A 13,646-nucleotide genomic window follows, 5' to 3' on the forward strand; every position below is an offset into this window, starting at 1 on the left:
TAGGCCCTTCTGCTTATTGTCAGCCTCCTGCCACAAAGCCCAGATGCTGGCTCTGATCTTAAAACAGAGAGCAAGTGCTCTGTACCCCGAGCTGTTCAATTCAGTCACTGAAACAATGGGAGGGAAGGGAGGTGGACTGAATGAGCACCAGACAAAAGGGACATAGGTGGGAGAGAGGAAGTGGTTGATTTAAAATGTGATACAGCAGAGGAATGACAACCAGTAGCTAAAGGGACGCTATTAAAAGGCTGGGTTTAAAAAAAAAAAAAGGTTCCGTGTTATGGGAAGGTTCCACTGATTTGGGATTAAGCTACTGAAACGCTGCTTCAGCAGCCACTGCACCTGCCACTTTGGCTGCCTAAATTCTTGCAGTGGTGCAGAAGTTCACAACAGCGATAGCAGGAGTCTCCTTATTCCAAGCAGAATAGGGGTCATAACTATGTTTAACTAAAAGATGTGAGAACACTGGAAAGAGTGTGGCCTGGACTCTGCCTCTGGGAGTTGCCTCATTTGAGGCTTTCTAAAACACTCTCTTGGTCTGGAGATTTTTCTAGATGTGCATAGCAGGCTCAGTGCATGGTGTTGATGGTGTCTTATTTCCACCAGCTAAAAGATTGCCCCCAAACATTTTACATGATTTTTTTAGTGTGGTTTTCCCATAGGAAAGATTCTTGTAGTGGCAATAAGGAGATTACTTGACTGCCAGTGGAAAAGGGACCTTTCTGAAACTCTGGTGAGTTGCCATGGTGCAACAAGCTATATCAGCTGACCTGTTGTAATTGTCCCTCCCATGCAATAAATACATCCTAACCTGCAATAAATACAAGATAATAACACAGAACTTTAGCATTCAGTGAGAGAACAGATGGTGACCTTGAGCCTTATGTCTGTTTATCATATATACTCCTTATTAAGAACTTATTTTCTCAGCTGATGGTTTGCCTTGCTACCATCAGCCTGGCTGGTCCCTGTACTACGCTCTCTGATGCAGATCCAGGCTCGGTTTGTGCAGCTTACGTTATAGGTCTTCCTTCATTCCCCAAAGAGTATTCTGCAGCTAAATAAAACCCATGGTCAGGAAAGTTGTCCTCATATTGAAACCAGAGGGTATTATTTTTAAAACACTGGACTAAAGATATCCCCTTACTATTTTATGGCATGCACCCCAGGAGAAGGTTTCTCTTCCTGTACCAGCACAAAGATGGACAAAATGTATTTTCTGCTTTAAAAAGCTATGAAGCTTTTGTCCTTATGACTGAACTGTTGCCCAAAGAGTGACAGATTAAAAAGCAAGTAAGAACAGAGCAAAATATCCCTTTAGTGTTCCACAGCATGGGGTCTAGAAGAGAAAACTTGGGGTCAATATTGAAAACTGTCCTTATCCGCGTCCAGCTTGCCACTTGGCTGATTCTAAAGCTGTCTTTGACTGGCCTCTCCTTCTCTTCCAGCTCTACATGTTGCTTCACAGCCCTGGCACCGATTCCTGCTCTTCACACTACTCAATGGGGGCCAGAAGTCCTTTCTGCAGCCAGAAGTTCTCAGGCTGATGACTTTGGTGAGCAGGGGAAGGGCAGGTGTTCTCCACTTTTTCCCAGTATGTTGGTACAGTGCGTGTGGGTTGGTTATTGGAACTTAACCCCACTCCACACAAAATCTCATATACTGCTGTGGCTTTGTCTGTCACTATATTTGTGCCCTGTAATAACGATACTTTCATGTGAACTTCCCTTCTGCACCCTGCAGAAACTGACTGCTGTTGGCGAGCACGTCCTGTTCTTCTGGTGTTTGTAGCATGTATTTTTATCGTCTCAGACCCCTGGGGAGGAGAGGGGAAACCTACAGAGAACATGCAACTGCTGTTGCCAGTCAGGGAGCATGCTGCGGCTCTCTGGAGAGCAGAGCTCTGCTCGGCCTCACAGCTCATCTACCCATCTTTGACCTTACAGACCTGACTTTTCAGGGCAGGGAGTTACCACAATCTAAGCCCTGCTGTACCTGGGGCCTGCAAGCAAGAGAGAGAATGTGGTCCTACCCAGCAGAAATACTGAAGATAAAGCCCTCATGGCAGTGGATGAGAGGAAGGGGTTATTATTGTGAACCTTCCCCCTCCAAATACATGATGGGTCTGTGAATCTCTGTTATTCTTATTTCACTTTTTAAAGGTTATCTGGTTCATTTCAGTTTCTTCCTGACCTAAACCAAAATAAGTCTGGTTATAAATCAGGGCACTGTCAACATGGATATTTGTACTGGTTCTATTAGAAGTGATATAAAAATCGGGCCTGTGGTTAAGGTGCTGCAGCATGTTATTACATAGAAGAGGTCTTTCCAGGAGATGAGTCACTGTTGGAGTCTGTGGGCCTTTCACTATTTAATGCCTCTATTTTTCCCTTTGTTCAAGTTTCTGAGATATCAGAGCAGCAATATTATTTCTCAAAAAGAAATTAGTCAGATTCTCCGGGAAGCAGCAGAAGCAAACTTAGCAGAGCTGCCTGAGGCCACCTCTCATGCTCTTCACCTCTTCCTTCGTCAGGTAAAAGAGCAGTGACTGCCTAGGAAAATGAGAAGGGAATCCTTGGGGGATTGCTTTCGCCTTTGATGAGGAGCCATAAACTTCCTTTGAGGAGGTTATAGTAAGATGGAGAGGAATCCCGCAGCTGCTAGCTTGGCTGGCTGCCTTGAGGGGTGTGCGGTGAAAAGGGAAAGTCAGCAACACCAGTAGCTGCCTAAGCTGTGTTGTCATGGGTGGCCCCTTGATTTCCCCCCCCAATGAAGTTTGAAGGTCTCACCGCTCTGTATGCAGATGAGGAAGGGATGGGAGGGACAAAGGAACAAGCCCAACAGTTTCCTGTTGGTCTGGAGATGATTCTTTCTTCTGACTGCTCAGATTCAGAGCAGTCATTGCCAGCTGGAGCCGGCACAGTCAGAGACCATTCAGACCTTGTTGGAGCGTCTTCTGGGACAGAGGACCACATCTGTAAAACATCAGGACATCGTGTATCCTTTTGCTGGGCATATGCCTCTCAGAGGTGATGCGAGGGTGGAAGGAAGGAATACTTAATGTGCTGCTCCTCCCCTTCTTCCAGCTAAAAGCAACTAAAGTGGGAAAACAGAGTGGTTGCTGCTGTTGTCTGACTTTGGGATGAAAGATATCATCATCCCCAAATTTGAGAAGACATTTGGGAAATGAGGAGTCATTTGGGATGAAAGATGTGTCTGTGCTGGGATTGCATTCACCTATGCAGCAGAGATGGTCTGGTGAAAGGGGAGCAGGCCGGGGAGCCTGTGACTTCAAAGCGTTAATGATCCCTGTATTGATTTCCCTGGAGGATGCACAATCACTTAATCTCTGTCTGTGTGCTAACTAGCGCCACTATGCCCATGAAGTTGTGAAAACCCAAAGATGACTTGAGCACTTTCAAAGTACAGCCAGCATTCAGAAACTGCTGAGTGGATTTACCAAATTCTGTTCCGCTTGGCCTTAGAGTTCCCTGCTGGGACCTGAATCCTCCTCTTCTCCATGGACAGCAGGCAGGAGCCGCTTCCAAATTACTTGTGGAGAAAGAGGGAACCTGATGCAAGATTTTTTCTCAAACCGTCTGCCTTTGCCTTCCTGTTTTCATCACGCCGCGTTGCCTCAGACAGGTAGCAGTGATGAAGTAGCTGCAGCAGTGATTTCCTGCTGGGGCGGGGACTTCCTCCACTGTGGGTCACTGTCATCAGCCAAGTGCAGGGCATGTGGTGGGTGAGGTGTTTGTTATCTGTGAGGAGTAGCTTGTCTTCATGCTTATCCCCATTGTGATACTGCTGCTTTGTGGTGGGACACTCAGAGCACAAGTTGTCCACGTGGAGACTGTCCAGCCCCATGAAGTTTCTCTCCGCTGCCTTTGCCTGTCTGTACAGGAAGGAGGGAACACGAACAGGAGGCCTTTTTACATTGCTGAAGTTGCTTCTCCTTTCTGGCTTTTCCACATATGAAGAAGCTTTTAAATCTTGGTTATTAGGAAGGGGTTTGTATATGGTCAAAGAGCAGCAGTGGTGGCTGCCTGACTAGGATAGTGATGAACATGGAAGACAAAACCCCCTGGTCAGAAACAACCTTTGGCATCAGTTTTGTCAAGAGTGGACTTTCTTTCAGGTTTGCCCACACTGGTGTTTCTTATGTGTTGGTGGCGTTTCCATGGCTTGGGAGAGGGTTGGTTTAGTAATGCAAACCTCCTGTCAGCAACGTGTCAACTGCGGGAATTCCCGTAGCATGCTAGAGTTTCAGCCATGCCTTCCATTTGTTTTCCGCTCATGCTGTCAATGGCAGATGTCTGGGCAGTGTGGCAGTGTCCCTGTCACACATTGGAGACTGAATGAGAAGATGTGGCGCATGCAGCTGAGGAACAAGGCAAGAATGGAATGGGACACCCTATCCTGCTATTTATTCCAGTGAGCAGCAGGGAGAAGATGGACAAAGGAAGTAACTTGTTGCTTATTTTCAGAAAAAAGGTTTGTTGAAAATCACCTATAAAGCCTGGTTACCGAAATGGCTGCTTGTTTCTTTTTCTGTGTGGGATAAGGTTTGGTTGATGCTCTTCAGTCATCAAAATACAGAACTGCCTGGAGAAGACAGTGTCATACATGGGTGGCAAGTGCTATGGAAGAGGCGCTCTGCCTGGTACTATGGGATGGCCCCTTTCCTCTGGGCTGGCAGGGGTGTTGGGGGCTCAGCCCGGACCCCTGGGGAAACAGAGGTGCTACTTGTCCCACTGGGAGGAGCAGCTGATGGGTGATCCCCATGGCTACAGTCCTAGCCCCCCTGTGGCCTCCAAGCCCTACAGGCGCCCCTTTCTCGTTGGGCTTTTAATTAACAAGGCCCCCTCCCTTGCAGAGCCAGGGGGACCCCTCCGGCATCGGGGATGTGGGGTGCGGGCAGGTCGCAGCTCCCCGACCCCGCACCGCCCGCGGGAGCCCGAGCGGGCCGGTGGCGATGCCGGGGTGGGGCGGGAGCTCAGGAAGTGACACGGCGGAGCGGGGCGGGGCGGGGAAGCGGCGGCGGCAGCGGCATGGCAGCGCGGCGGGCGTGAGCCCCGAGCCCGCTACCGGCACCGGCCCGCAGGTGAGGGCTCCCGGCCGCGCCGCCCGGCGGGGCAGCCTGCGGGACAGGGTCGGGGCAGCCTGCGGGACGGGGTCGGGGCAGCCTGCGGGACGGGGTCGGGGCAGCCTGCGGGACGGGGTCGGGGCAGCCTGCGGGACGGGGTCGGGGCAGCCTGCGGGACGGGGTCGGGGCAGCCTGCGGGACGGGGTCGGGGCAGCCGGGCGCCCTCCTCTCCCCGCGGGCTTTGAGCGGGGCTGGCGGGGGCTGCCCGGCCGTGGCGGGGCAGGAGGGGAGGGGGGAGCAGCCCGGGAGCCGCTCCGGAGGCGCGGGCGGGGGTGGCCGCTGCGGCGCTGACCCCTCTGCCGGAGGGGGAGCCGGGAGGGAGGGAGGGAATCCGGTGCAGCCCGGGTGGCGGATGAGCGGGGCGGGCAGTGCGGCCCCAGGGCTGCCCCACCAGACCTTTGCTGGAACGGCTTTGCCCTCACCCGAAGGGCTCTGCCCGCACCGCCGGCTCTCCCCGCTGTTCTCCCCGACTCCTGCCGGAGCCCCGTGTCGGAGCGGGGGTGGGGAGCCGGCGGTACCGGGGAGGCAGCAGTCCCGTCCCGTTCCTTCCTGCGGGTTTGTGTCCCCTCGTGTGCTGCCTGCTGCGTCCACTTGACACGGCTCCGGGTGGGTTTCCCACAGCGCGGCCGAGGTATTCTCGGCTAATCCGGTTTCCACGCCTCTGTCCCCGTGCGATCGCCGCGAGTTTCAGCGGTGCTTGAAAGAGAATCCCTATCTCCCTGTGCCCGCAGCCACCCGAGCCCCCTGGGGTGCTGCTGACCCCCTCCAGCCGGGCAGGAGGCACGGAGGTGGGCTGGCATGGATCGGTCCCTGGTGGAAATCACAGCAGCTCGCTGGCTTTGGTTGGGGCTGCCTAACCCCAGCTGGCAGCCATCCCTACGATATGCAAGATCTGGTTTTGGTGGTTAAGGGACTTTTGAGGTAAGCAGATATAAATGGCCATTGTCGTTTCACTGAAGCACCTGATCTTGTAAGCTCTGCATAGAAGTGCCCTAGCAGAACAAGTCCGAGCAGCCTGTGTTTCACTTCTCAAGCTTTTGGTTCAGCTGTGACAAAAGATTAATCCTCATCTGGTTGACAGAGGTGTGTCTCAGGGATGGATTCTTGGGATGGGGAGTTTTCATGCCTTGTTTTGCCATGGTGTGCTCCTGGCTGATGATGCTTCTCCCCCTGCATTTCAGTGCCCTGCAGAGGGAAAGGGGAGTCCTGTGAAAGTCCCTCCTGGGAACTGAAGCGTGGCAGCGTGGCTCTGCCTTCCAAGTTTATTAAGCGAATAAATCCTGGGGATGCTCAGTTCAGATGGGTCTCCTGCAGGAGAATTTATAAAGTCGTTAAAGACATTTTAATGGAAAGTACTAACCATCTATAACACAGCATCTGTTGTCGTGTCTCTGGAAAAACACATCTAAATTAAGAGGATGGGAGACAGTGAGACAGACTGGTGGGCTTTCTGCTGAAGCAACCAGCTGGCCAGGGCTGTGAGGGAATATTGGTGGAAACTCCTTCCCATCTGTAGCATCAGGCCAGGCCCTGGCTCCCTGGACTGCTTTGGGAGTGTCAGGCAGGGCTGGCTTTGGCAGGGATCGGTTCAGGGAGGAGAGGAGCAGCACTGCGGCGTTTCCATCCCATCCTGTCCTTCAGCAGGTGTGAAGACACAAGGGAGGGTTCACGGGGAAAGCGTGGAGGAACATCTGCAAGAAGCTTTGGCATCTCTGCGCTTACACAGTCCAGCCTGGAGAGGAGGGAATGTCCTCTGCTAGTAAAACGGGGTGAAATGGGCCGGGCAGCGAAGAGAAATAAGCTCAAGCGTGTCCCACATGGCACCAGCAGCCTCGTTTTCCTTACAGGTGAAGGCAAAAACTGACTTCTGCATCATTTCCACTGGGGCGTTTCAGCCCTGATGGAGGATGGTGGTCAGTAGCTTCTATATGAGAATGAGTGTCAGCAGGGAAGGGGTCAGGTGAAAAGGTAATGGGCTTCTGGTATGGTGTGGTTCTCCAGTCCTCTTCTTCTGAACTTGTCCCACAGCACAATCTGTAGGGCTGCAGCAGGAGGATTTGTAGAGTCATTAAAAACATTTTCATGGAAAACACTAACCATCTATACCGCAGCATCTGCTGTTGTGTCTCTGGAAAAGCCCGTCTCCATTCCAAGACTTGGGGGCAGCCAGGCAGGCTGGTGTGATTTATGCTGCAAGGACCAGCTGGCCGGCAGCTGCTTCAGCGGAGAGCGACGGCCGGCTCTGCTCTGCTCTGCCCGAGCGGGTCTTTGCGCAGCTCAATGTCTTCCTCCTTGGGGCGTCCGCGAGGCATCCTCCGGCCACCCGGCTCCCGTGTGGGAAGCTGGGGATGCAGGAGCCCCTGCCCTGCCCAGGTGTGCTGGGACTGCTGTGGGCAGCGTTTCTGCTGTTTGCCTTTCAGCCTGGCCTGGAGGCCACTGGTTGCCTCCAAGGTCTCTCTGATTCTCCACGAGCATGGCAAATAGCCAGCGTGGTCCTTATGGCTGCATGTCTGATCCGAGGGGCAAACAAGACCCTGGGAGGGAGTGAGCAGCTGTGGGGTGCTCTGCAGAGGGGGGACCCACACCCCCTCACTGAGACGGACCTTGGAACCTTAAGTCACAGTTTTTAGCAGGGTGAAGCAGTTTCTTGGAAGCCAACCAGACTGTTGGGTCCAGCAAAGCATCTCCTTGCCCAGGCTGGAGAATTTCTTGTTACAGCTTCAGCTTGTTGGTGTGCTTTGTGACCTTCAGGATGGCTGGAATATGCCTTAAGCCTCACTCTCCAGCAGGTGGAGGGAACAGACCCTAGGCCTGGTCTGGGAGGCTTGTGCTGCTGTCCTGGCTCTGCATCACATCTGAAGCACAGGTCCTGATGCTAAGCCCATGCCAGGGACAGCTGTGTCTTCCTCTGTAGTGCTGGTTGTAGTTACTCTGATCCGCACCCTTCCAGGGGTGCTGCCTTTTGCAAAGCACAACAGCAAAACGATGCAGAGGGTTTCCCATGTCTGATGCCCTTTCTCTGCCCGAGCTGGGGGTGCAAGGGCAACTTGGCTCAGCCTTGGCAGGAGCAGGAGATGCTGCTGCTCGTGGGGCTGAGAGAGCTGCAGGTGCTGCCTGCTTTGCCTCACTCGTGGGCCTGTGGTTGAAAAATTGTGTTTGTTTAAGAAAGAAAAACAGCAAGGAAAAAAAAAAAAAAGAGGTTTGGTGTGAAGAAGGGATTTGTTGTTTCTGTTTCAGTGTTATGGCATCACAGAGAGAGGCTTGGCTGGGCGGGCGAGCTTGGGAGGGCAGCGGGGCGGCAGGGTGAGGGCAGCTCTGGTGCCCTGACACGTCAGCCTTTCCCTCGGGAGCAGGAGGCGGCTCGGGAGATGTCTCTGAAGGAGCTGCTGCTGCTTCTGTAATTGCTGGTGGCCACTGCTCGGCTCTGCGGAAACCTCGTCCCTGCGGACAGGCCACCTTGAGACCTGCTGCCTGGAGGTCAATGCACTGCTCTCTTTTTCAAGGTCCAAGCTGTTCCAGGGACCAGGGTCCTCGTTCTCAAGGACCTTCACCTGTAGCCTTTCTTCTGCACCTTGGCTCTGTCAGAGGGACCCTCCTGGCCAGGAGCAGCTCTGCCCAACCGCATCCCTGCAGAGCCTCGTTACAGCCAGGTCATCCAACTGCTGCTTTTCAGCGTGGGAGTGCACAGCTGGCACCTGGCTTGTAGTGAAGGGACGGGTCCTGGTACCAGCACCCTAAGAGGAGAAGTGAGATGGCTGAGCTGGTCGAGCCTGGTGCTTGAAGGAGAGGTGGACTTCGACCCTGCTGCTTCGGTTGCTGGGCTGCTCTAACTCACAAACCCAGCAAAAATCTAGCTGTGATTTTTGAGAGAAGGGGTAGGACTTAATATTTCTGCTGGGTCAGTGCTCAGTCAGATCCCTGGGGGCCCAGCCAGTGCCCATCCGGCAGTGGAGGCAGGTAGACAGGAGGGGGAGACCAGGGCTTCCCCGCAGGGGAGAGCAGCCAGGCTGCAGCATTGCCCATGGCCCTGCTCTGGGCACCACGTCCCTCAAATCCCTCGCAGGGACAAGGGAGTGATGGGCAAGGACCCTGGTGCTGAGGACGATGTGCCATCCACCCTGAGAGGCTCGTGTCACTTCTCCCTTTGGTAAGTTGCCTTGATGGCCATTTTTTGTTGGTCCATTGTGTTCCAGGTTGCAGTGGCCGACATGGATTTTCTCTTCATCTGCCCCTTTCTGCTGGCACTGCTGCTGCCCTGGTGCAGCTTTGCAGACCTGGAAAAACAGAGGGTGGACTCTGGCCTGGAAATCTGTATCCTTCTCTGCAGCCTGCACCTCGTGTCCCACGTATGTGCTCATGCCTGCTGAGGGTGGAGAGAGCTCCTGTGCAGGGAGAGGATCAGAGACAACAGAAAGGGGTGCAGGGAGGAAGAAGAGAGGATCTTTAATTGCTGGGCAGTTGCCTCTTTGCTCTTCTGTAGAAGGGCTTTAGCCGAGCTCCTGGGTTTGCTAACCAAGTGCCCAGCTCAGTGCAGAAGCAGAGACAGGCTTGTCGGTGGTGCTTGTGTCCTCCTGAGTGCTTTTCCTTTCTGCTCCAACATGCTGGGCATGGGACATGTTTCTCAGTCAGCTCTTGGAGTGGTGTACAGGTCTCAGTGCTTTGGGATCACCAGCCGGGCTGATGGAAGAGGGCCACGAGCATGAGGAGGTGGGCTAATGCAAGCCCTTCTTAGCACACAGCAGCATCACCTGGTGAACAGGCAGAGTATGAAAAGGTATTTAATGTGTGTGCTGGTGGAGACACACGTGGGGAAGGTGGGATCATGTTCCTCCTCCAGCCCATCAGTCTGAGCAGGGGCTGGCAAGCGAAGGCTTCCCACAAGTGTCCAGTGGTGTTAAGCAGCCTGCTTGTGTGTCTGGGCAAGGGGGCTCACGAAAATCCCATGTTTTTTCCTGGCTCTGTTGCTGCCCCCCGGCCCTCAGTCACCCCATGGAGAACTGGGGTGGCTGGGTTGGTGCTGGGCACCTGGGAGGACGGGAGCGTGGTGGGACTGTGCTGGCAGCACCCTTGACAATGGGGCAGATAAGAAGCTGTTTGAGGTGAAGCGCAAGGACCAGATGAACGCGCTCAAGAACCTGATTGAGCTCAACGACATCAACCAGCAGTACAAAATCATCGACATCATGCTCAAGGGACTCTTCAAAGTGAGCCACAGCGCAGGCTGCCCTCTGAGCTCAGTGTGCCATGGGGTTGGGGGTGTGGGCAGGAGGAGCGGGGAGGGCCAGGAGGTCTCTGTGGGGTCAAAGAGAAGAGCTGGGTTGGCAAGTGAACTTTCGGACCTGTGGTGAGGACACTGTGGGGCTTCAAAGTGGGGTGGCTGTGGCAGCAGCCCCAAAGGACCAGCAGGATGGGGAAGTAACCAAGGGCTCTGGCAGGTGCTGGAGGACTCCCGGGCTGTGCTCATTGCTGCTGACGTGCCTCCCGATGGGCCTTTCCCTCAGGATGAGAAGATAAAGGACGGTAGGTCCCCTCTGGCCCTTACCCCCCTCCCTTTTCCAGTGCATTGCCAACATTCCTCCTGGGGTAGGTACAACACCCCTGTATACCCAGACCAGACCTGGTCCCTATCTTTTGGGGACCCTAGTGCTGCCTCTCTGACCAGTTTTTACTGGAGATCCTACCAGTTTGCCCTCAGCCTCCCCACCTCCCGCTGGGACGGGGCACGTGTACCGCTGTGCCGATGGGGTGGGTGGCTGTCCCCGTAGCGTACTCCCACGTGGTGGAGAACACCGCCTTCTTCGGGGACGTCGTCCTGCGCTTCCCCAAGATCGTGCACCACTACTTCGACCGCAACTCCAACTGGAACAGCCTCATCCGCTGGGGCATCAGCTTCTGCAACCTGACAGGCGTGTTCGAGCAGGGACCCCACTCGCAGGTCCTGGGACTGGTACGGCTCCTGATCCCCCCCACATCGTGTCCCCTCTCCACTGCTGGGGCGGGGGGTGAGGTTTTTGGGGTAAAAGGAGGGCGGGCAGAGGGCAGTGGGAGTGTACCCCACATCTGAGGGATGTCCATGAGCCGAGGGATGGGAGAAGAGCACAGAGGAGGCCGAGGTGGAAGAAGGGACCCTGGTCACAGGGGTTGCAATATAGGAGGCACCACTCCCCGACATGGTCTCTGCTTTGCTTGCAGATGGCCCAGGAGCTGGGAATCAGTGAGAAATCACCTGATTACCGCAATCCCTTTAAAACGGACCATTCCGAGGTAAGATGGCAACACTGCTGGCACATCCTATGGGCTTCCACATCCACCCTGTGGCTCCAGGCAGCCGGCTGGGCTGGGGAAGGAAACGGGTGGCTTGGTGGAGAACAGCCCAAAACCCCCAGCATGGAGGAAGCTTAGCCAAAACATGTACATCTAATTCCCCAGCTGGGCTGCAGTTGGTTTTGGGTGCCCTGTGCCATCTGCCCTCTCCTGTGGCCACCTGTCCCATGGGGGCATCGGGTCCCTATTTGCCTGGTGCTGCATCCAACCTCAAGTCTCCTGGCACTGCAGGACTGGCATGGTGGCCTCAGTGGCTTTGGGGGGGTTGTTGCCTCTCAGGGACCGCAGGGAGCTCCCCGGGCTGACCCCCCACTGTCACTTCGCAGTTTTTCCCCAGTGCCGACACTTTCCAGAAGGCGCTGCGGGAGGAAGAGAAGCGGAGGAAGAAGGAGGAGAAGCGGAAGGAGATCCGCAAGGGCCCACGCATCTCCCGCTCGCAGTCGGAGCTGTAGCACGGGGGCTCGTGCCTCACGGCGGAGGCGACGCTGCTGGGACGTGGAGCAGCTCGCTCCCTCTCGGTGGCCTCGGGCCGGTGCCTGGCAGTCCCCTTTCTGTTTGTGCCGTGGGTTTTGTTTTGTTACCTTTCTTTTTTGTTTGGCGGGGGCCGGTGGTGGTGCCGGTGTGTTGCCCCAATGGGGCTGGGTGGAGCCGAAGTGGGGTACCCCGTCCTCAGAGCCAAAGCACAGACGGGAAGGCAGCCAGGCCATTCCCTGGGCCAGTCGGGTGCTGCCAGCTGTGGTGGGGTAGGGAGAGTGGGGCACGGTGCGGCAGACCCCCATGGGGAGCCCAGAGTGTGTCCCCGCTCTGCCGCACGTGGTGTCCTGCGCTGAATGTGCCTCCTCCGTTGTGGATGGGCTGGGGAGCTCATCATGCCAAACAGCCTCATGAGCAATGCTGCTTCTCTCAGTTTTGTTTCTGTGTTTTATTTTTTGTTTCAATTTTTTTTTTTTTTTTTAAGCTGGTGATGTCATTGACACCCCCCCCCAACCCGGTTATACCTGGTCTCTGCCCAGCTGCTACCTCTGCCGGATCAGCTCTCCCCTCTTCCTGGAGGCTGTTTTACCGAGCAACGTGTCTCATCAGTCGGCTGTAGTTGAAAAGGCCAACGGTGCCGGTTCCCAGCACGACAGCGTCCTGCTGTCCCGGGCAGCTGCTGCAGGGCATCCCTTGCAGGGAGGCAAACATGCGGTGAATTTTTGAGAATAAGAGATTTTTGGGTCTTGCCACTCTGCAGCTGATGTGTGCCTGTCCTGCAAGTGCTGCTGGTGCTGGGGAACCAGTCTTGAGCCCCTGTAAGCCTGTCCTGCACCCCACGCTGTCCTGTTCTCATCCCTCTGGTGTAAGGCTGGTCGTCTCTAATTTAGTCCCCCAAACCCAGTTCTCAGGGGGACAGCAGGGCTGAGGGAAGGGAGCCAGCCGAGGGGCTGTGACCATCCACGGGGTGTCTGGGCTGCTGTGGGGGCAGAGGCGAGGAGCTGGCCCTGGATCCGACACTATAACCCTGTGTGTTCTCATGGTCGCTGATGACCTCACACCAGAGGAGGCTCTTGCAGAGGGACCGTCCCTGGGAAGTGGGTGCTCTGTACCGGGTTGAGGGCATCACAGCCTTTGGGAAAGGGGAAGTGTCCTCAATTTTTAACTGTGGAGCCAGGTCTGCCGGTGTGGGGGGGCCGGTGCTGAGTGTGTGTTTCGTTTTTCTTGAATAAAATTGACTTTATTTTTTTTTTTTTTTAAGTAAAAAAAGCTTGGCTGTTGCTCCAGTTCCTGTTGGGAGCGGGTGTTGAGTCTTGCCCCTCGGGAGGTGACGGTCCGTGGGGAGATGCTGTCGAAGGGAGAACAAGCCCCTTCCTCGAACCTCCACCTGGCCCTTCAGCCGGGCTGGGGGCGCGGGGGCAGCAGCTCTGCCCGCTCCCGGGTGTACTGTGGGCAGAGGGCGAGCCGGCAGCGCTCCGCCCGCTCCCACGCGTGTCCGCCGCGCCCAGCGCTGCGCGGCGCTCCTCGCGCGCCCCGCCCCTCATGAATATTTTATTGGGGGGGGCGGGACAGCACGGGGCGGGGCGGCCTATGCTAATGAGAGCTGCTGATCGCTGACGCGCCATCACACCACGCGCCGCCGCGAACGCCGATTGGCCGGGGGCGACCTGGTCTCATTGACAACAAACCGCGGGGGGCGCGC

General features: G+C 55.4%; 2 protein-coding genes across 3 annotated transcripts in view; both read left to right on the top strand.

Moving 5' to 3' along the window:
- MEI1 (meiotic double-stranded break formation protein 1) overlaps nt 1-4,456 on the top strand; it is a gene marked incomplete at its 5' end in the record, with an annotated part of 38,955 nt that extends 34,499 nt beyond the window's left edge. Inside the window, 4 exon segments of the mRNA XM_082071701.1 lie at nt 1,449-1,555; nt 2,402-2,533; nt 2,888-2,997; nt 4,313-4,456. Of these exon segments, the coding sequence (XP_081927827.1) occupies nt 1,449-1,555; nt 2,402-2,533; nt 2,888-2,997; nt 4,313-4,358 (395 nt within the window). The 3' untranslated portion in view covers nt 4,359-4,456.
- A 568-nt stretch (nt 4,457-5,024) lies between these two features.
- CCDC134 (coiled-coil domain containing 134) lies at nt 5,025-13,197 on the top strand. 2 transcript variants are annotated; one of them, XM_082068712.1, is made up of 8 exons: nt 5,035-5,104; nt 8,500-8,623; nt 9,340-9,457; nt 10,229-10,350; nt 10,582-10,666; nt 10,912-11,093; nt 11,339-11,410; nt 11,797-13,197. In XM_082068712.1, the coding sequence occupies exons 3-8, from the start codon at nt 9,355-9,357 to the stop codon at nt 11,920-11,922; spliced, it is 690 nt and encodes a 229-aa protein (XP_081924838.1). In that variant the 5' UTR covers nt 5,035-5,104; nt 8,500-8,623; nt 9,340-9,354; the 3' UTR covers nt 11,923-13,197. The 2 variants fall into 2 exon arrangements, with proteins under 2 accessions (XP_081924837.1, XP_081924838.1); XM_082068711.1 differs by lacking the exon at nt 8,500-8,623 and having other exon boundaries at nt 5,025-5,104.
- Nucleotides 13,198-13,646: the final 449 nt, after the last annotated feature.

The sequence above is a fragment of the Streptopelia decaocto genome (assembly GCF_964273445.1).
Source record: "Streptopelia decaocto genome assembly, chromosome: 1".
NCBI lineage: Eukaryota > Metazoa > Chordata > Aves > Columbiformes > Columbidae > Streptopelia > Streptopelia decaocto.